The sequence below is a fragment of the Pelobates fuscus genome, chromosome 1 (assembly GCF_036172605.1).
Source record: "Pelobates fuscus isolate aPelFus1 chromosome 1, aPelFus1.pri, whole genome shotgun sequence".
NCBI classification, from domain to species: Eukaryota; Metazoa; Chordata; class Amphibia; order Anura; family Pelobatidae; genus Pelobates; species Pelobates fuscus.
In genome coordinates, this window is record NC_086317.1 from 485,271,113 (window position 1) to 485,293,778 (window position 22,666).

A 22,666-nucleotide genomic window follows, 5' to 3' on the forward strand; every position below is an offset into this window, starting at 1 on the left:
TGACATCATAATTCAGTTCAGATAAGGCAGCCAGGGCAAACATTGCAAATGATGAGGTAAAACTGAAATGTTTTTTCTCTTCTACGCTGTATGATCTCTATATGCTGACTGCCAGACGCAAAGGAGAGAGCTAATAACAATGATTGACAAGAAACCAAGATGGAGGTGCCCAGATGCAGGAAACAGAGGCATGAAGCTCTACATTAAAAGGACACTATAGTCACCAAAACAACTTTAGCTTAATGAAACAGTTTTGGTGTATAGAACATGCCCCTGCAGTCTCACTGCTCAATTATTGGCCATTTAGGAGTTAAATCCCTTTGTTTATTAACCCTAGTCACACCCCCCTGCATGTGACTTGCACAGCCTTCCTAAACACTTCCTGTAAAGAGTCATCTGAAGTTTATACTTCCTTTATTGCAAGTTCTGTTTCAGTTTATATTTTCTTATCTCCTGCTATATTAATAGCTTGCTAGACCTTGCAAGAGTCTCCTGTATGTGATTAAAGTTCAATTTACAGAGCAAGAGATAACATTGTTTAAGGTAAATTACATCTGATTGAAAGTGAAACCAGTTTTTTTTTTCATGCAGGCTCTGTCAATCATAGCCAGGGGAGGTCTGGCTAGGGCTGCCAGGGGAGGGCTGGCAGCCTTAGGCCTGGGGGGCAAAACCAGTCAAGTGGCCCATTGCGCCACCAAATCAGTTCACCATCCATGCCCACCTTTTTCTGGTTTTATAACGGATATTGATGTAATGCTAATCAGTAGCTCTTTGCCATACCCGCTCCTTCACGGCTCTGACTTTCAATGTTGTCAGAGCACAGGCTGAGAATCTCTGAGCCTGTGCTCTGACTCAGTAACTGAGCGCCGGAACCACGAGGGAGAGGATATGATCTGACTGCACCTACTGCTGGTGCGCACCAGTGGACCACCAGCGAATCGTTTAAATTAAATATGCTGGTGTACCCAACTTGTGAGCTGTGTTGGCCGCCGGGCGCCTCTGTGGTCATGGCACCCTGCGTGACCGCACAGCTTGCCCACCCCAACGGCTGGCCCTGCTGACACACACTGATGTTACTACTTAGACATCCCTCAATATTAATACAGAGATGAGAGTAAACACAAATAAACTGTGGAAACTAGAGCTGATCCCCCCCAAATTTATAAAGGTTTGCTTAGAGGATTTATTCAAGATTAAATCATGCCTCCTCCTCTCTCCCCCATGCGCTGCTCTGTAGGCTGGGAGGAAATGAAGAGTAATCACAGTCTCCCAGCAGAACGCCACCTGTGGCTGCATGGGGAACAGCTGTTTAATGTAATGCTTGCAGGACGGCCAGCTGCCGCAGAACCTCTTTGTTTCCGTCTCTGCAAAGGGCTCCAGGCACTGCTTGTTGTGAGTGTGAGCCACTGTAAATTAGGGGCAGAGGGCACTTGCACTGCGGTCAAGACGGGTCTGGGCAGGAGGAGAGTGCAGTGCAATCAGTGCACTCCCCTCCTGTGGGTCACCTGAAGACTGGTGCACCTGCCCAGGATCAGAGCCGGTGCAAGGATTTTTGCCGCCCTAGACAAAATATAAATTTGCCGCCCCCCCCCCATGTGACATCACAATGCCCCACCCGTATGATCTGCCATATGAACTAACGCCAGTGCTGCACACAGTGTGTGTTTACATTAAAAAGCCTGCAGGGACCAGCTATAGACACCAGAACCACTTCATTAAGCTATAGTGTCCCTTTAATGTGAGGTAAATTATAGATTAGTGTCACTAATAATATACTAGATTGCCTACTTACAATTAGATGAGGATGATGATGGGCTGCAGTTTGGCTCCACTGGTCTGGTGTAGAACAGGACCTCTGGAGGCTGTTTGCAACTGTGGTCACAAAATTCAACGTTCTGGGAGAATTGGAAGCAGCTCCATTTTTGGGGGGCCTCTTACACAGCTCAAGGTCTGGGCTCCAGTGCCTGACGGTGAGTATGCCCATAAGGCCCACTCATAAGTCCACTTGTATGTTCCACCCACCCATGAGCTCGCTCACAGGGAGTGGAGTGTGTAGGGGATGTGTTATGTGTTATCTAATATGTGTGCTTATGGTATGTAGTGTATAGGGATACCAGTTTGTGCAGGTGATGCAGTGTGTTTGTGTGTAGTGGAAGCAGTGTGTATTTGTGTATAAGGGATGTATTATGTGTTTCTGGTTGTGTGTGAGGGATGCATTGTGTGAATCTGTGTTTGTATGCATAAGGGATGCAAGGTGTGTGTCTGTATGTGTGTGCATTGAGTGTAAGAGATGCATTGTGTTTCTGTGTGTATGTAAGAAAAACAGTGTGTGTGTTTGCATGTGTGTGTAAGGGTTTGCATTGTATGTTTCTGTGTATGTGTGCAAATGATGCATTGTCTTTGTGTGTAAGGGTTGCATTGTGTGTGTGTGTAATGGATGCATTGTGTGTTTCTCTGTGTGTAAGGGAAGCATGTTCTGTTTCTGTGTATGTATAGGGATGCATTGTGTGTTTCTGTGTATGTATAGGGATGCATTGTGTTTCTGTGTATGTATAGGGATGCATTGTGTGTGTGTGTGTGTGTGTGTGTGTGCGCGTAGTGTTAAAGAGCTCCCTGTCTTGCCCCCTGTCCTATAGAGCTGTCCCTTCTGTCCCTTAGAGCTCTCCTCTGCCCCTTAGTGGTCTCTCCTCTCCCCCACCCTCCCCTAGCGGTCTCTTCTCACACTCACCCACCCTCCCTGTGCTCTTCTCATCCCCCCTCCACCCTCCCTGTGTTCTTCTCACTCCTCCCTCTGTGTGTTCTCACCCCCCCGTGTTCTTCTTACCCCCCCTCCTCCCTGTGTTCTTCTTACTCCCCCCCTTGTTCTTCTTACCCCCTTCTTCTTATTACTCCCCCTTCTTCTTACCCTCCTCCTTCTTCTTACCCCTTCCTTCTTCTTCTTACCCCCCTTCTTCTTCTTACCCCCTTCTTCTTCTTACCCCCTTCTTCTTCTTACCCCCTTCTTCTTCTTACCCCCTTCTTCTTCTTACCCCCTTCTTCTTTTTACCCCCCTCTTCTTCTTACTCCCCCCTCTTCTTCTTACTCCCCCCTTGTTCTTCTTACCCCCCCTTGTTCTTCTTACCCCCCCTTGTTCTTCTTACCCCTTCTTCTTATTACTCCCCCTTCTTCTTACCCTCTTTCTTCTTCTTACCCCTTCCTTCTTCTTCTTACCCCTTCCTTCTTCTTCTTACCCCCCTTCTTCTTCTTACCCCCTTCTTCTTCTTACCCCCTTCTTCTTCTTACTCCCCCCTCTTCTTCTTACTCCCCCCTCTTCTTCTTACTCCCCCCTCTTCTTCTTACTCCCCCTTCTTCTTCTTCTTACCCCCCTCTTCTTCTTACTCCCCTTCTTCTTCTTACCCCCCTCTTCTTCTTACCCCCTTCTTCTAATTACTCCCCACTCTTGTTCTTACTCCCCCTTCTTCTTCTTACCCCCCTCTTTTTCTTATCTCCCCTCCCCTCTTCTTACTCCCTCTCTTCCCTCTTCTTACTCCCCCCTCTTCTTACTCCCCCCTCCCCTCTTCTTACTCCCCCTTCTTCTTACTCTCCCCCCTCCCCTTTTCTTACTCTCCCCCCTCCCCTTTTCTTACTCTCCCCCCTCCCCTCTTTTTACTCTCCCCCTCCCCTCTTTATACTCTCCCCCTCCCCTCTTTTTACTCTCCTCCCCTCTTTTTACTCTCCCCCCCTCCCCTCTTTTTACTCTTCCCCCCCTCCCCTCTTCTTACTCTCCCCCCTCCCCTCTTCTTACTCTCCCCCCTCCCCTTTTCTTACTCTCCCCCCTCCCCTCTTTTTACTCTCCCCCCATCCCCTCTTTTTACTCTCCCCCTCCTCCCCTCTTTTTACTCTCCCCCCTTCCCTCTTTTTACTCTCCCCCCTCCCCTCTTTTTACTCTCCCCCCTCCCCTCTTTATACTCTCCCCCCTCCCCTCTTTTTACTCTCCCCCCTCCCCTCTTTTTACACTTCCCCCCTCCCCTCTTCTTACTCTCCCCCCCTTCTTTTTACCCCCCTTCTTCTTACCCCCTCCCCTTCTTCTTACCACCCCCTCCCCTGTAGGTGGCCGAGCTGCACTCCGGTCCGCGGTCCCGGCCGGAGTGACAGGAAGGTGCTCAGTGTGCACCTTCCTGTCAGTCCGGCCGGGTACAGGAAACAGAAACTCCTGTTCCGCGCGGAACAAGGGTTTCTGTTTCCTGTACCCGGCCGGACTGACAGGAAGTGCACACTCAGTGCACTTTCCTATCACTCCGGCCGGGACCGCGGACCGGAGACCAGGTCGGCCACCTACAGGGGAGGGGAGGGAGGGGAGAATCTGTTCTGCAGCCGCCTGAGCGCTCTTTACAGAGCGCTCGGCGGCTGCAGCATTTAAAGGGCCGGCCCGCCGCGGCCGGTCCTAAAAGAATTTCGGGCGGCCTGGGGGGCAATTGCCTCCCTGCCCCCCGGCCCAGCCCGCCCCTGAGGGCTGCACAAACAGAAACAAAGTGATTTAACTCCTAAATGGCAGTGAATTGAGCAGTGAAACCTGAGAGGCATGATCTATACACTAAAACTGCTTCATTAAGTTAAAGTTGTTTAGGCTACCATAGTGTTCCTTTAAGGTATATTTCTCTAAAACTGCAATATTTTACATTGCATGACTAAGAGGGCAAGGATACCACTCCCAGACCACTTCACTGAGATGAGGAGGTATAGGTTTCTATAGCGTCCCTTTAAGTTACGCAAGACATGGATGTAGACACTCTGTCAACATTTCTAATAGCTGTTGGAAATCCCATTGTTTGATCTAAATACTAACGGCCATTTTAAACAACTTAAAAGACGCTGAACTGTTACTTGAGATACAGACAGTTTTCAAGCTCTGCTGATTTCTATAAAGTACTCTTGGGTGAAACATCCACTTTAAAGAGCCGTAAAATAAATCTATAAACCGTGCCGGCCAGATATCTAGAAAATGTACAGATCGATAGGAATTTCAGACGAAAATGTTTTGCTTACATTGCGCTTAGCAGCACTAGTAGTATCTGAGGCTCTCGTTACTTGCCAGAGATATTGTTATATCTCTAAGTTCCTCTGCAGAGAGAAAGTTTGGAAATATAAACCTGCATAACATTTATAATGGCTCTAGAATACAAACCAGTAATGTAGAACACACACTATTAATAGGGAAACTACATAACAGTAAATAGAGCTACCAGCCACCCAAATACCCGCAAATGTACTCTTAAACATGCCCTCATAGCTACGCAGCTATATACACAATATGTGTACACTGCCGACAGGAGAGTTTCCGGTGTTCCGGTGTCCTATGTGAACTTTAACATTTCGACTGCTCCCGTAAATTGTGACTGACCACATCATCCGTCTTTTTTCATCCCCTTCCCCAGATATATTACATTCTCTATATTTCTGTTACCCTTGTTTGCAACCCCACCAGTCATTATGTTTCATTAGGATGTGCCACCCATATGCCAATGTTCCTATTCTGTTATTTTTGTAGTCTCATCTCTTATGCTTTTTAACCTCATTTGTCCCTTCTCCAGGCACCCTCTCCATTATGGATTTTCCACCCGTTTTCCCAATTGCAAATCTCACTTTACGATTAATGTATTCTCACAGCTCATCATGTTATATTCCTCGCCAATCTGTACATCCTGCCATCCATCTGGTGATCGCTTCCATTCATGATATCTCTTCCCCTTCTTTCTTTTTGTGGTTCCATTTTAGCATTGTTCTTATACCCTACGTCACTCTCTGCATAATATTCTTTTCTTCCCGTTTATTCTTTTTTTGTGTATCACTTGTTTTGTCAGTCTCCGTCATTCTATTAAATTTCTCTACTTGCTCTTTTTCCACTTTGTCTCTTTCTCCTGCTTTTTGTATCATTTCCTTCTTTCTCTGCATTTCCTTCCCCAACCACCCATCTCTTTTCTTGCCACCCTTCTCCCCTTTACAGATGTTTAAACCCCTTTCATACACGCACGTCTACCATTAAATATACATGCGTAGAGGACAGAACAAATATGTCTGTTTTCCAGATAGTGCTGAGCGGTTGAGCAGCTCCCAGATACCAGAAATCAGTAAATTCCTTCCCGTAACATTACAACAATTATCAGATAATAATAATCAAACTGACAAAAACCATGATTAAATGTATCTGTCCAGGGATTGTCTTGTTGGATAAAATTGAGTTATTTATTACCTGCACTCCCTTTGAGCAGATAAATTAAACAGCGGTATTAAGAATATGCAAATTTAGAAACATAACTTATAATCTGATATTCTATATTACATTGAATTAACTTCTACCTACACTGGATATTACAGTACATATACGTATGTACCATATACAAACTTGTTTAGAATCTCAGATAAAGAAATCACCCCTTACCAGAGAAGAAATGATGATGCCCTAAAAACTACAGTGACCAAAGTGTGCAAGTTCCCCCTTATACCAGAGACATACAATGGCCCTACTATCCCATCACGTAATCGGACAAGGTGTGACCGCATGCCCCTAGCATGAGGCTGCTGTCTTGAGGTGAACCCCAGGAAACGCCTTAGAGGATTACTCACAGCTCTCATTTTTTAATTTTGCTTGCTTACTGTACAAGTGAAGGAATATTGAAAGAAGAATGTGTCATGTTCCGTTAGTGACAGTTCCTCTTCCCCAAACCCTGGTGAACTCTGATAAGGATGCGTAGTGAAGGTAGAACACTAACCTCCAATCCACCTCCAGTTAGCCATTGCCACCAGTGTCCTCAGACACTCCGTATAAACGTAGGACACCTCATTTCATTAGTTGTCTATGCGTTCGGGTGGTCGGGGGCCCTGATCAAAGAATCAAAAGAAATATCCATGGCACTAATAAAAAGCTAGGTTTTAAATAAAATAAAGCACGACTATTGGCTATTTTAGGTAAGTTATTGGAATGCACCATTTATCCCAGTTCTCTTGTCCAAATTTGGGTAGATCTGGTATATACGCCGAATTCCTGAATTCCTAGCCAAAATATAACCGAATCATGAACCAACCAAAATTCTGTCAGAAATTTGCCCGTCCCGAAAATATTTAGATTTTCACAAACAATGGTTTGGTTGAACCAAATTTAGTGCTCAAATCCGCACAGTAGTTCCTTTTAACACACAATGCAAATACGTATGTTCATTATCAGTGAGTCCTCTCTGTGCAAAATATGTAATTTTTTTTTTTTTTTTTTTTGTAAATATTTCTTTTATTATGGCATATGCGATATGGGGTACAGAAAAGAAAGAGGAGGCATTGTGAGGGAACACGTGTTGACGATAACAAGATAGTGAACAATACACCTCTAAGAGAGACTGCCATATTTTTTGTTTTTAGAAACGTCATGTAAACAGATTAATACACGCTTGGTTAATAAAATAAAAATCAAATAATAATAAAGGTACTTGTTGCTTAACAGTGCTAGTTCAGCTACGCATGTAATGCCATGACAGTTGAAACAGTTGCGTTTTTTCCCATTTAAAGATTTAAAGAGACAGGCTGAACCATAGATTGTTTAGTAAGACTTAGAACATAACAGGCTAGTGATCCTATGTTAGTAAGAGGTAGGTCATACAGGCTCAATACGATCATTAATGTACAGGAGTCTAAGTGTTTTACACTGTACTGAGCATACGACTTTCCTATCTGGAACATGAGCTGGCTGGCCAGGCGAAGGGGGTAGTCACATTAAGGGACGCTTCACATATTTAAACTTACTCCAGCTGAAAACAATAAACGTGTTAGAGACAGTAACATCTGTACATGCTAGCTGAGAACTATTTCAGGATGTGTACACGGAATCTATAAACCACGGTGTTTGTTGCATGTCCTATCTCAACATTGTAAACGTCCAACATAAAGCAAAGTCTAAACGGAAATGTTGCATGTCCTATCTCAGCATTTTAAACGTCCAACATAAAACAAAGTCTAAACGGAACTGTCTGACATCAGTAAAGTATGCATGTTAGCAGTGGCATTCAGAGCATCGCCAGTCCTATTGTGTTCCAAGCTGGTAGTCGGGCACCGGGTATGCTTAAGTCCTAGACAGTTCGGTTTGCTCAGCCTATGCCAGCTCTGAGTGCTGAATAGATGGGCCGGACATCGAGGTCGGGTTGCTGCCTTGTTGAGTTGTCCTCTCCGACAGATCCTGGCGAAGACCTCCGTTCATGTCTGCTTCCGACGAGGGGCTGTGTTCGTTGAGTGCGGGGGGGGTGTGAGGGCGTTCGGGTCTCCCCTTGGCCCCAGGCTCCGTGTGGGGTCTGCATCCTGGGTCCACGAACTCGGGTGCCATGAGAGGTCGAGTTCTTCCCTGTGAGGGCGCGTCGGGGAGCCTCGGTGGTTCGTCGCCGCCAGCGGCGGTTAGGCTTCCGGCGATGTGGCCGATGCCGAGGAGTTAACCTCTTGGTGACCCCTGGCCCGGGATGGCGGTCGGTGCTTGGCTGTACTGCTGAAGGGTAAGTGGTGCCCATAGGAGGCCCGTTCCGCCCCTGATTCCCCTTCCCACTCGCTGTACCTACGTTGGGAGATGTAAAGAGTCTGTCCAGTTTTTCTAGAAATTGCTGAAAGATTAAATCCAGGCTCGTGGCTTGTGCGGGTACAGGAGCCATGAGGCATGGGGCTGCAGTGTTGCTAGGCCCGGAACGTCCGGGGCCCAAGCCCGGCTTGGCAGATGCCTTCCGTGTAACCCTGTGCATCGCTTCGGTGGGGACCGGGATAACCCCCGCCGGTCCATAGGGGGGGGAACGGGGTTTCCAGCTGTGCCTCGCTGTGTGAGTCGGCAGTGGGGGAGCGGCCGTCCCCCCCACCGCTACCATGCTTGTAGGCCGCAAACCTGTATGGGTCGGGTCCGGAACTTGGAGCCACTTGCGTGGTGTCGACATGTTGGTCCCGATGTCCCTTAACGCTTGGGAGCACCGGGGGTCCAGTTTACTGCCTCCGGTAATCAAAAATCGGCTTTAGGCAAGTTGATTTGCGGGAGCATCGGCGACATGCGTCTGCTCCCTTCTGCAGTCAGGCCCCGCCCCCCATGTAATTTTTAATTATATTTTTATGTTATTTAACTTCAAAAGCCCATGGACAGCGACCACCGTGCATGTGCAAAGATGAATAAATGATAAGATGCAAAAAAGCAGCTGGGACATCTAAGAATGTATTACTCTTCAGTCTGATTGCTATTTCCTTGGCCAAAGCCTCTTTCATATTTCTTCTGCAGAACTAATCTCTTTATCAGTGGTAATCTAATTAGATGAATCTTTGCACGAGCAGGATGATCTGATCCGATGTTACACATGACTGATGCGTAGAAGCATACCGGAGAGGCTTACATGAGGGCCACATACTCTGTGCGATTAATATCCCCATTTTAATGGAAGCTGAAGGACTGGCCTTTGTGTGCGTATCTGATTACAAGCATTTCTCGGTAAACACTTTCCTCGTCCCTGTACAATAGCTGTTGTGACAATGGATCATAGTTACTGATTTGAATGCCAGTTTTTATTCGCGTTATATTGTTTCTGTAACGAATTTAACACATTGTTTTAATTTTAAATGTAGAAAACAAAGTATATCGAAAGCTGCTCTCTTTTACCGTAAGCTGTGACATTGCTTACAAGGATGACAATTGTAATTGTAAAATTAATCTTTTTTTATACATTTTAATTAACAATTTCATGTGCTGATTCCTTTTCTAAATACTGCATTTAAGGAACGAACCTGTATTCCTAATATTATAGTGCTCCTCTCCCTAGTTAGATTGCGGCCGCCCCAGTTTCCTGTTAAAAAAGTGTTTTACTCGTGGTTTTCCAGCGTTGTGACTCCCATGACACAGCTCAACTCACCACCGCCTTCGATGTGTTCGAAGAGGCATCGCTCTATTGTTGCTGGTCCAATCCAACGATGCTCAAACGAAAGCATTGAATTCAATCTTGCACACAACGTAACCAGGTTTTACTTGGTCGTTGCAGTGGAAGTGCCTCTAGTGGCTGTCATGAAGAAAGCCATTAATGTTATCTTAAACCCTCCAATAGAAACACTGCATTTTCTATAAAAAAACACACACATTATTTTACATTACAGAACTAAAATGAGAGGACCACTGCCCTGTGAACAATTTTTAGCTTTGTCTATCTAAAAGGCAGGACACTGATGATCTTCAGCTTCTGGTGGCATTGTGAAAGAGCTCAGTGGAATTGCAACCAAACCTCAGTTGGATATCCCATAAAACAGACTGAATTTGGCAATCCAGTTTTTGTAGGGCTGTTTGTGAACTGAGTTTAAAGACAGATTTAGCTGATTTTAACAGCTAACCAAGAATGGCTGAGGGGAAATGCAAATACGACTGAAATATGCTACAATAACCAGTTTCTTTTTGTGTGTAGCTGAATGGGTTCACATAGCAAACTTGAAGCTAAAACAAATAAGGACTAAACAAAATAGGGAATAGCCTCTTACGGCTTTCAGTGTACACGTTGGAGAACTATTTGAACCACAAGATGTTGGTAGATAATTCCATTAAACATCACTTCCAAAGAATTACAAACAATAAATGAATCCTCCCGCAGAATCAGTAAGACACAAAGAAAGCATTAAATACATCAAATGAGGCTGCTTCTAACCAGGAAAAAAACACTTGTATAGGGTATGTCAGACCCCAGCATGTAACCAGAGACCAAATAACAAGCAATCACAGTGCATGTCCAGGGAAATCTCTTCAAATAACTTTTATTAAAAAAAAATCTAAATATTTTCATACAACATTAAAACAATGATGACGAAAAAAAAAAAAAAAAAGAACAAGGGAAGGAAGAAACCGGGACAGGGGTATCTATATCTACTCTCTGGCTTCAAATCAACATCTCCAGGCAAATCTCACTAGTGACTTAATTAATTAAACCGGGACAGGGGTATCCATGTCTACTCTCTGGCTTCAACTCAACATCTCCAGGCAAATCTCACTAGTGACTTAATTAATTAAACCGGGACAGGGTTATCCATGTCTACTCTCTGGCTTCAACTCAACCTACATCTCCAGGCAAATCTCACTAGTGACTTCATTAATTAAACCGGGACAGGGGTATCTATATCTACTCTCTGGCTTCAAATCAACATCTCCAGGCAAATCTCACTAGTGACTTCATGAATTAAACCGGGACAGGGGTATCTATATCTACTCTCTGGCTTCAACTCAACCTACATCTCCAGGCAAATCTCACTAGTGACTTCATTAATTAAACCGGGACAGGGGTATCTATATCTACTCTCTGGCTTCAAATCAACATCTCCAGGCAAATCTCACTAGTGACTTAATTAATTAAACCGGGACAGGGGTATCCATGTCTACTCTCTGGCTTCAACTCAACCTACATCTCCAGGCAAATCTCACTAGTGACTTAATTAATTAAACCGGGACAGGGGTATCCATGTCTACTCTCTGGCTTCAAATCAACATCTCCAGGCAATTCTCACTAGTGACTTAATTAATTAAACCGGGACAGGGGTATCTATGTCTACTCTCTGGCTTCAACTCAACCTACATCTCCAGGCAAATCTCACTAGTGACTTCATTAATTAAACTGGGACAGGGGTATCCATGTCTACTCTCTGGCTTCAACTCAACATCTCCAGGCAATTCTCACTACTAGTGACTTAATTAATTAAACTGGGACAGGGGTATCCATGTCTACTCCCTGGCTTCAGCTCAACCTACATCTCCAGGCAAATCTCACCAGGCAAATCTCACAAGCTGCACCAGTCAAGCTACCATGAGGACTCAACCAGACACCATGAACTTTACATTCCCTGGCCTTAAATTTAGTTAAAGAGGGGAGGACGCAATCCGTGACCACTTCCTGGGGTTAATCTTGGAGTTTGAGGAATTCTAGATCATATCATAACTCCAACCAAAAGAATTATATATATATATATATATATATATTATTATTATTATTTTTTTTTACATTTATTTATTTATTTTAACTAATTAAGTCCTTGTAACAGTGTGCCATACGGCTCTCCATTGTTAACACATGTCCAGTTTTGTTCCAACTGGTCCCACTAGCCACTAAATCTATGTCTGAATGGACTATTTTATATCTGAGACCTGAGAAACCTCAATGTCAATAAGTGAATTGGTCAAAGCATGACATTTTTCTATGGTTTCCTATGTAGTGCTCTGGACAGAAACCATTAACTCCTGGTGGCACTGCTAGTAAAGGGAATATTGGCATTGAAACGCTGCCTTACTAGAAAACAATCTGCGACTGTTTTCAAAATCAATCCCACTAGTTGTATTAAGAAGACCCATGATTTCCGTCCTATTCTGCGGTATGATATCGCTGAGCAGAGCACTGAGCAGAGCACAGGCAGTCCTTGAATAAAGTATTTTTGAACGTACATTATAAAACAGAAATGTGTCTGTCTCTGACACTCGCAATGTCATAGTAGACCTTCACTTTTTAAAGCAACACTCGCCCCGTACAACAAAGTAAGCTCACCTAAAATATTATGGGTCAGGATTGTGCAGGCTACGTCTTACCTTCAGGGGTTAAACCATTTTAACCACAAAGTTGGGGTTCTGGCGCCCAACATCGCTGCCCTCCAGCTTCCTTTCTATCTGATGTTTATATTGTTTTGTGCCCTACCTTCTTTATTTTTCTCTATATAATATTTTAACAACTAAAATATGTTGTGATTGACATATGCTGGCCTGTTAACAGCAGCTAACAGGCAGCTCATTCTCTCCAGTACCTGCTTTCTGGTTCCTGAAGAATTCTCTTTTGAAAGCTCTGTGCCGAAATGCCTCCATCCCATCTGGGAATTGGATTTTTTTAATGTTTTATATGGTTTGGACTGGATAGGCTTCTTTGTAGCACCCTAGGGATTAGATTTTTTATTTTGAATCTAGGTTTCCCACAAAGTCATGAGATGTATTTATAGCTTTCTGGTTCTTGTTGTCAGAATTGTCTAAATCTGGGGATAGACATCGTGTCAGCAATCAAAATATGTCCAATTATAATTTTATCAATTTTATTTGTAGTGTTTGGGAATTTTTTATATAAACATAATTCTGGTGTCAAAGTCGCTATGGATGTATCAATGTTTTTAATTAAGTTATATATACCCATCTAGGGCAAAACCACCAAACATGGGAAAAAGAACAGATCTGCCTTTATCCACGCTAACGTTGATTAGAAATAGTTATATTTATTTTATACCCCCTTTTGTTTTCTGCCCGAACCCAATCCTTTTTTTTGTTTCATTTAAAAAGTTGGAAGTGGCGAGGTTTTTTTCGCCACTTTGGTAAATTAATATATTGAAAACCATTTAATAAAAATGATTTGACTACAATTTTCTAAGCTTTGAAGGAGATTATTTGGTAGAAAAAGGAATTCTAGGTTAGGGCTGGCCAACAGGCACAATTTCCATGATGCTTTGGCAGACTATAAACCACCAGGACATGATTTTACTTTAACTTAGAAGGAATTGTGGACAAATGCTAAAACAGAATAGCCAAATTGGATCCCATCACATTGACCTATAATTTGTAGTTCCCTTGTCAAATCTACAAAATTTATAGTTTAGTAAAAAATTCCAAATTGAAGCGGGGCAATTCCAAAAGTGACCATTGTCAAAGGAAGCTCATTACAGCTAAATAAATGCTCTATAAAATGTAAAACTGCACCGTACCTAGCAGAAATATTCACCACCACCATCAGATATTTCCGAATTTACTTGACAAACGTGAAATGTAAGTGGATTGTCAGTGGTCTTCACCAGAAGTGGTCCATAATGAAAGGATAGAAAGATAAGATATTTTTATCTAAATAATTTGCATATACCACAATAAAAAAAAAAAAAGGGGTTTAGATAATTATTTGTCTCTTTGTTATAATGTCCCTGAATGTGTTCTGGTAAACCAGCAGATTTCAGAAGTTCTTTAGAAGAATGGAATCCACCAGTATCTAACGTGTCCTGTGATCACATATGGATCATGACAAGTCCACTGAGCTATCAAAGCAAACCCAGAATAAAGTTTTGGAGAAGCACCAATGAGGATAATAAACAAATGATAACACAAATTCTAAACGTTAATCCAAAGACCTGCTGTATTAATTATTAATGTGGAACTTATTACAGAGCGATCCTCGGTCAGTTTTTTCCAACCTTGCGTCTAGCCAAATAACACTAGTAAAAGGGTTTTCACATTTCCATTCAACAAGCATTCTTAATAACACTATATCCATTCTTCTATTCATCCGATATTGCTCTTATACTAATGTAACACCATGTCCACTATGAACGTGCTCTGCACGGTGCACAAAGTATAGAGAAACTGTGTGCTAGACGTGGATTTCAATTAGAAAGCCAAATATCTTGGAATATCTCAGTCAAAGTCCAGATTTTTATCATTTGAGAACCTGTGGCAGGACATGAGCCCCACTATTCACCAATGTCCACATCTCCCCATCCAACTAGACATACATCTGAGATAATACTCCTATTATCATGTATATACCAGATCTACAAATCACAGACAATGACCCATACAATAGATACATAAAGTACAACAATCTTCTATATAGCAAATAAGGCAAGCATAGGAATACAAAATACAATAAAGCCAGAATCAGCTATTTGTGCTGTACATGTGTCAATCACCACCCACAAAACAAAGCCTCCGCTACGCCACGCATGATTCCATGTATCTAGCAACTTTCTGGCTGGGGATCACTGGAGTTTGCACTAGTTAGAGAACAACCACTGGTCATAAGCTCTACTACCTAATAATGATTTAAAGGGACACTGCCACAACAAACTCTGGCAAGGTGGGTTGCTGCACGTGTGGCCATTCGCTACCATTTTTGGCAGCCATCTTGGGGGAAATATATGTGATCTTCAGACGAGTATAACTTTTCATCTCTACATTTTGTGTTTGTTTTAGCATAATGTATAAACTAGCACTAAGCAGAGCTGGGTGTCGTGGACAGTGACAGCGTCCCTTTAATTGTGACAGGCGCTGGACAGTGACACTGGTAGAACTGACTTCTACAGAGGAATCATTTTTAACAAACGTCCTTTGTTAATGACAAGCGCGCATGAAGATTGCAACCTGTAGAAAGAAAAGCAGATTATATAACAGCTTTCTCACTGGACAGCGGCTTGGGAGCTAGAAGTATTATTAAAAAAAAGAAAAGACAACACCCATTTTACCCCTTGAACACCAGATAAGGATGTGGCACTGATGTGGCTTACTGGTGTGTCAGAAAGGATCCTGGCACCTAGACAGTTAAACACAAAACCATTATCCCATCACGGCAGCAGATCTGGCTCTGTATATCATTAATACCAGGAGACTTGCAATCTTCAGGGCTGCGAAATACGCTAACGCTTTATAAATGGAAGGATGAGATACTTCAGGCACATTCAGCTGCAATTTGAATAGCAATCGATTAAACAAAAAGCCGATTAATAGGTACTCACAAAAATATGTTCTCCATGAGCTTTATCAGGTCCGCTCCCCCCTGCAAGCTAAATCCTAGGAGTGCGACAATGCAGGCAAATAGCCTCAATGGTCTCGCTCGCTCGCTCTCTGTAGTTCTATGTAGCTAGTAATCCAAACACAATCCATTTAGCAGTACACACGCTCATCCCTTAAGATCTGCTGGAAATGGACAGAGCTGTGTGTATTTTGCTTTTCTCAAATGAATTCTTCTTTCCTCTGTCTGATGTTTGTATTTGCTTCTCCAACAGCAAAATGCCCTCGACACTGAATTTTTGATGCAGTCCCCCCAAACACAGCAGCTGCATCAAAAACAGTCTTTTTTTTTTTTTTTCTAAGTGCTATGCCCTGCTTGGAAGCCTGATTGGCTCTCCCGTCCTTACCAATGCTGTGCTTTGTGGGCACAGGACTTGCATATCAAATCCCTGCAGCCCGAAGGGCTGATGGAGCAGAGAATCTGTACATTGCTGGGATTCACACTGGTCCAGGAGCCTGGTAAATGGATATGTACTTAAGTGTCTTATGTTGGAGAGTTATCACTCTGGTGAGAAAACCTTTAAACAATTTGAACTGCATTACCTTTTACAGTTTATAAAGTGAGAGGAATGGGTAAAGTGACGGTTCTATTTCTTTTAACCACAAGACTATATAAAGGTGCGGCAATAGGTGACCCTCAGTAGTGTCTATTAACGTATAATGACAAACAACAAATCCACAATGTAACACAGGAACTGCACTCAATCTTCCAACCTTAGAACCAGGGTGCAACCAGATTCGTGTTCAGCACCAAATCCCAATTGTAATACTTCAAAAGAAAGGATAAGGGCACTCCAAAGGTTCAATTTCAGGCAATTTATTGTCACCAGAATGTGCAAAACAACGTTTCGACCAGTGTGGTCTTTATCAAGCTTGATAAAGTGATAAAGTGATAGTGCTTAGAGAGACCCTTTAATCTATGCAGTTAGTGTTCACCTTTCTTAGTGAAACCTGTACGTCACCAATAAATCACGTGTTAGTGTGAGCTTCTTTGCTGTAGAGCTCTGTGATACATTTATACACTGGTTGTAGACCACATGTTACACTTAGATTTATTGTTTCAAAAGAAAGGATAAGGGCACTCCAAAGGTTCAATTTCAGGCAATTTATTGTCACCAGAATGTGCAAAACAACGTTTCGACCAGTGTGGTCTTTATCAAGCTTGATAAAGACCACACTGGTCGAAACACTAACACGTGATTTATTGTTGAGTTACATATTTCGCTAAGAAAGGTGAACTTTAACTGCATGGATTAAAGGGTCTCTCTAAGCACTATCACTTTATCACTTTATCAAGCTTGATAAAGACCACACTGGTCGAAACACTAACACGTGATTTATTGTTGAGTTACATGTTTCGCTAAGAAAGGTGAACTTTAACTGCATGGATTAAAGGGTCTCTCTAAGCACTACCACAGCTTTTCATGGTTGCATAGGTGAAGGTGCAGAAAGTATTCTGAGCCTATTCTCAGATTTGCAAGAATTACACATCTATAAGCCGGCCTCCCAGAGCTGTCAATCAGGCAGCTGGAGCTCTTGGTAATGGCTGACCGATAACAATTTTGTCCAACCAGATTACACAACTTTGACTGAGCTCTCGACTGTTTGCCTTAAATGAGTCCAGCTCTGGCAACAAACACCAGTAATATTTTAAATGTATGTATCTTTTTGATTTGTATGATTTAATTGATATATTGCATTCATTTTTTTTATATGTTTTACATATTTTCCCTTTAATCATTTTCCTACTTAAATATGTTTAAACATTCTAAACGTACACTTTGACGTTATTTAATTGCTACAGAGCGTTCTGTGGGGGATCAATGATATTATTATTCTATAATTGTGTCTACTTACCTAGCGGCCGCTACATAAATATAAACATGGGTTATTTTGATAATAGCAAATGCTTTCCACATCTTAAGAAGACTTTATTAAAGAATGGCTCTATTTGGTTGTCATAGGAACATGTGAGCATCGAGGAGCAGCAGGTGAAAGAGGACAAGGAGACACTGTCTGCAAATTTTGTAGAAAGCAGTACTGGAGCACAGCAGTAATACTGTAATATCAATGGTAGCTGGCAAGGCAGTTATTCCTTACCAGACATTTCAGCTTGTGCAGATATATTCTACATTTAATCAAAGTGCAGAGAATGATCTGAGGTTACAGAAAGGGCAAGTGCACACAGAGTATAAATAGTTTGTTATACTATTAGAAGAATAATAGTGACAACGATTAATCAATATCTCTGGGAAAGCAGAGTGCAGAGGGGCTAGCACTCAGTTTTGATATTCTCTTCCCCTATATTTCCTCTCCGTGAGCACCATTGATGCCCAATAGCCTAACGGTTTAGATTCGTACTGGTTGACCTCACATCTAGAAACCAAGGAAGAACGTGGTCTCTTAATGTGTTGCTAACTTGGATTTTTAGAGAAAGCCCACAAAGGAATTAAAGAAAAAAATCTTATTAAAGATGCTGCAATTAGCCAAGCTCCCGCGGTGTGCCCAGGACTAGACCTGCTAGAAGCTAGATCACTATGAAAAATGGGGTTTGAGATGAAATCTGATTAAATGCTATGAAGGCTGTAAGACGTGTATAAAAAGGTCTTGCAAAGGTCTATGAGGGCCTCCCAGTCATCAAGCTACAGCACCTTCTGGATTAGTTACTCCTACTAAACACAGTAGTGTCACTAGGGGAGTCCAGGGGGTGAGGCCCACACCAGATGACACCATCAGAAAGGGAGACCCAGGCTGTCCAGCACATGCAGAGATCGATGTGTACCTTCATGGGCTTCATGAAACTATCTGAGAGCAGGAATTTACAACAAGAATATACATGGTCGGCACCGAGTCCAGAGGAGCCTATAAATATAACACCAGAAATCGAAATTTACCCCCTCTCCATCCCTAGGTAACGGGAAGAAGAGGAGAATAAAACAATACATGAAGTTAGTTGCCGCCCCACCTCCTTCAAGCAAACACAGCATATCCTACTCCCCAACAACACAACACATGAAGGCAACATTGTTTTCATTGCTGACAATATTTTTTTTATAGAATTAACAATATAATATATACAGTTTAACCTCCATGCTGCCACTGCCTAAAGACCACACTGGGTAAAAAAAGATACCAGGAGCAAGGTGGGCAAGCTGCCCAATCAGGCCAATAAACGTTACTTATAACAATCAGTGGAAAGGGGGCAAAATGGAGCAAAGCACCTCACATATTGTTTGAAATGTTAACATGAGATATAGAGATGGTTTTATCATATAGTGCATTCATGGCCAGGCCGTGGTCACCTCGCTTCAATCTATTTAGCAAATTATAAAAATGTGCATCTTAAGACAAAACATGTTCAGTACTATTCAAACATGTCCATGTATCCTGATTTACTAATGGTTATCTCTGCCCAGGAAGCACAGTATACATTCATAGCCTAGGATAAACAAAATCAATGTGAGGGATATTGAGATTCACTTCGCACAATTCCATAAGATAATGTAACGGTAGCTGCGTTACCGAGTCAGTAATTAACACGTTGGTCTATCCTCTGCCGAGCAAGATCGGGCTGACTGTCACAATGTGTCTGTTTATGGATAATGTCCGAAGCCTCCTCATCCTCCACCCCTCTGTCTCTTTCCCGTCTTCTCTCTTTCTCTCCTTTCCCGTATCTCCCCAAACCCTCACATTCCTCTCTCTTTCTTTCAGTTTTTCTATTGATCCCTCTCTTGTTATGACTTTTCTCTGTTTTCCATTTTTGTCTAACTCTATATTCCCTTCATCTTTGTAGAAGTTGCTTGTCTTATCATCATCACATCAGATATAGAGCAGTTTGGTTCTTACAAGCACTCAAGCAATGTGATTTTTTTACTAGCACATCTATTTTGTGCGAAGTATATGTACCCTATTGTTTATTTATTTGACTAGGGTTCACTAAGTGTGTTCTATGTGTGTCTTTATTTATTTTATTTGTTTTTGGTATGTGATTTCTTAATTAAAAAAATGTATTTGTATTTTTAATATGCACGTTTCCCCTGGTTTTATTTGTATTCCTCTATATTTTCTCCCTATCTTTCATTTCTCTTTAGTTCTCCATCTTCTCTTTATCATTCCCTCTTTCTCAAACCCCCCTGACTTGGTGTTTCCCCCTCCCAGTCTAGCAGATAGACTAGTTGTAGCTTGAAACTCTTACTGGGTATCAGCTGGAGATATAATGAATATATTGAGTATTTGCTGTTGATATAATAAAGTGATTTGATATCAGCTGGCGATATAATGAGTGTATCTGGTATCAGCTAGTGATATCGTTGAGGTTATTCTATAAATTATGATCATTGTAAATATCAGAAAACCAAGACAGCTACTGCAAACTATCCCAAATCCCTATGTCCATTTAAATAAGAGAGGTTTCTGGTTTCAATACAATGACCATAAAAGTGCAAGCTCACAAGCCAACATCATGGAGACTGGAAATCTTAGCTCAAAATTCCTGAGCTGAGACACAACAACAACTACAAGTTAGAGAATTGTTCCAATTTTAGCTATTTACGCTTACATTTGGCCACTTCCTTGTCGATTCAGTCCAATTCCCAATTTAGTAAATGTTTCTATTTTTTTTTTACTTGCGTCAGACACATATAAATAGATACAATACCAAATTAATATATAATGGCACAAAAATGTTGAGGGACAGATTGAATAAAAGGGTCCCCAACTGCTCCCTTAAAAGAATAAAATGAACGAAATCCCCACAATCCCATGGTAACCAGTGAGACTTCATGGCTTGACCCTTCCCCTCAAAATGTGCTCAGACAGATCCCATTGGTAACCATGAAAAGTCCTTGCTACCATGCCCTTGGGGTATGTAAGGAGGAGGCACCGTGTTATGTGTTCACCTCATGTTCAATCACCTGTTCTCTTATACAAGTCCTTGCTGAAACCTAAAACTAACACACCTTCAGATGTTAGACCAGGGTTCACCCACACCACTAAATGCCATCTATCCATGGATTACTTTGTAATAAGATTCCAACATATTTAAGGAATGAGTGATTTTAGAAACCTTTGTCAAAGTGGACCCCGAGTCACTCATTTCCATTTTAATATTCAGTACTTTTTCCATACATTTAAAGCTGTTGTTTTTTTTGTTTTTTTATGAGGGATCTACTAAAAAAATAAGGGTTTAGAAAATGTTTTTTCTAAAGGATTTGAGTTAAATAATGTTTTTATTCTATTAATTTCTAAAGAATCCAATTTTATTAAATGTGATGTTATAAAACTCTTTAACCTTAAAAAGGTAAATAGTTCTTTTGATGGTAAATTATATTCATTCTTCAGTTGAGGAAAATACTCAATTTTCTAATAATTGAGATATCTTATTAATCCCCACTTGTGTCCTCTTAATTAAATTAGGTCACAGACTTGTTGTTCAATAAATTCCAGATCAAGATGTGTAGGAATTTTGTTTTTGATCTTTAACGTTGCTTTAATTTTTTTTACCAATTTTTCAACAGATGCGTTACGATAATATTGGGATAGTGTCTTTTCCCTGTCGACTTAGACCTTCTAAACTCATAACGTCCCCTGCTTTAGCTTCCGTCTTATACCATCCTTCATTACTGTTATTACTTAATTGCATTCTATAAACATGAAGTAATATAGAGGCTATATAATTATTCTTAATAATTGGATATCTAATACCTCCCTTCTGGGCTAAGGTGATCTGACTTAACCTTGTTTTTTTTTTTACCTTTCCATATATTTTGCATTAAACTGATTTGAATCATTTTAAGACAGCTATTAGAGATATTTAATGGTAACATTTGAAACAAATAATTCCATTTGGGTATACCATATCCATTCACTACACTGGCTCTTCCCCAGAAAGTCATCTCTAGATGTTTTCGTTCTTTTAGCCATTTCTTAGTGTTTTATAGAAGATCCAGGAAGTTTATCTCCATGATTTGATTGGTTTATCTTGTTAAACTAATACCTAAATAATTAATCGTTTCTTCTACCCATAAGAACTTGTACATATTTTCCTATTTCCCTTTTACTTTTATTATCTAATATCATAAATGTATTTATATTTATTTATTTATATTTAACTTATAATGTGATGCCGAAGAATATCTCTCTATTTCTTCCATAAGAATAACGAATGATCTACTCGGGTTTGTCAGTGTGATTACAATATCGTCTGCATACAAACTCATTTTTCCTTCTATCAATCTTATCAGCCAGAGGGGTAAAAAGGTGAGTGAATGCAGCGGGCAGGTTTTGCCATTAGAGTACAGCATTGTGTGCATTCAATTGTTAGATTCGGAAGTCGCAAAGCGAGCAACAAGTGTACGTGGCCTGGAGGGAGAAACATGGCCTGTATTTCGTGAAACACTCTCAGAGGGAATTGTCTTGGAAAGTGCTTCTGGGCGAAACCATTGATGCGCACGAGACGAGGACTTCGTGTACAACAATGCAAGAGACTTTGAAAGGCCAGTAATATAATTGGCTACATTAAAGCTATTTTGGCCCAGAAAGAAAATGTGTTTAAATCTGGAAAATGTTCCTTTTTTTTCTCAGAGATGGTCATATTCATTTGCTCGCATTTAATAAATAATAATAAGCATTAGAAGACCGCTGGGCATGCTGCTCTGATGTGGAAATGGGCAGTTTCATTACAGGTCTTAAAAGCGTCTCACAACTCTTATACCTAATCTTACTGCATGTAAAGGATTAAACAATATCAAAGGGGGTGAAGTGATATTGGAAATCATATTTGAATAACACTCTGTCTTCATTGCTATAATTGAAACACACTGGGAGCAGTTCCCTGGGGTCCCCAGGAGACAAACCCAGGACCATGGAACTGGAGCTGGGATTGAAGGTGTGGTTTTTGCCAGGAGAACTTTTTATGGACACTCACAGTGGGTGTTCTTTGAACTTAAGAGTGCATAGAACTGCCCAGAGAGTGGATGGATTGCCGAGAGAGTGGTTGGGTTGCCAAAAGAGTAGATGGATTTCCCAGATAGTAGGTGGATTTCCCAGAGAGTGGTTGGGTTGCCAAGGGAGTAGATGGAT

The 22,666-nt window shown here is 41.6% G+C and overlaps 1 protein-coding gene across 3 annotated transcripts in view; it reads right to left on the reverse strand.

Annotated features, from left to right (window-relative positions):
* Positions 1 to 22,666, reverse strand: part of LOC134573100 (beta-arrestin-1) — a 292,660-nt gene that overhangs the window by 171,396 nt on the left and 98,598 nt on the right. Inside the window, exon 1 of one of the 3 annotated variants that reach the window (XM_063432583.1) lies at positions 15,532 to 15,832. The exons of the other annotated variants lie outside the window; for them this stretch is intronic. Coding sequence (XP_063288653.1) covers positions 15,532 to 15,548 — 17 coding nt within the window. The 5' untranslated portion in view covers positions 15,549 to 15,832. Of the gene's footprint in view, positions 1 to 15,531; positions 15,833 to 22,666 lie in introns of those variants that run through there. 3 annotated transcript variants of the gene reach the window in all.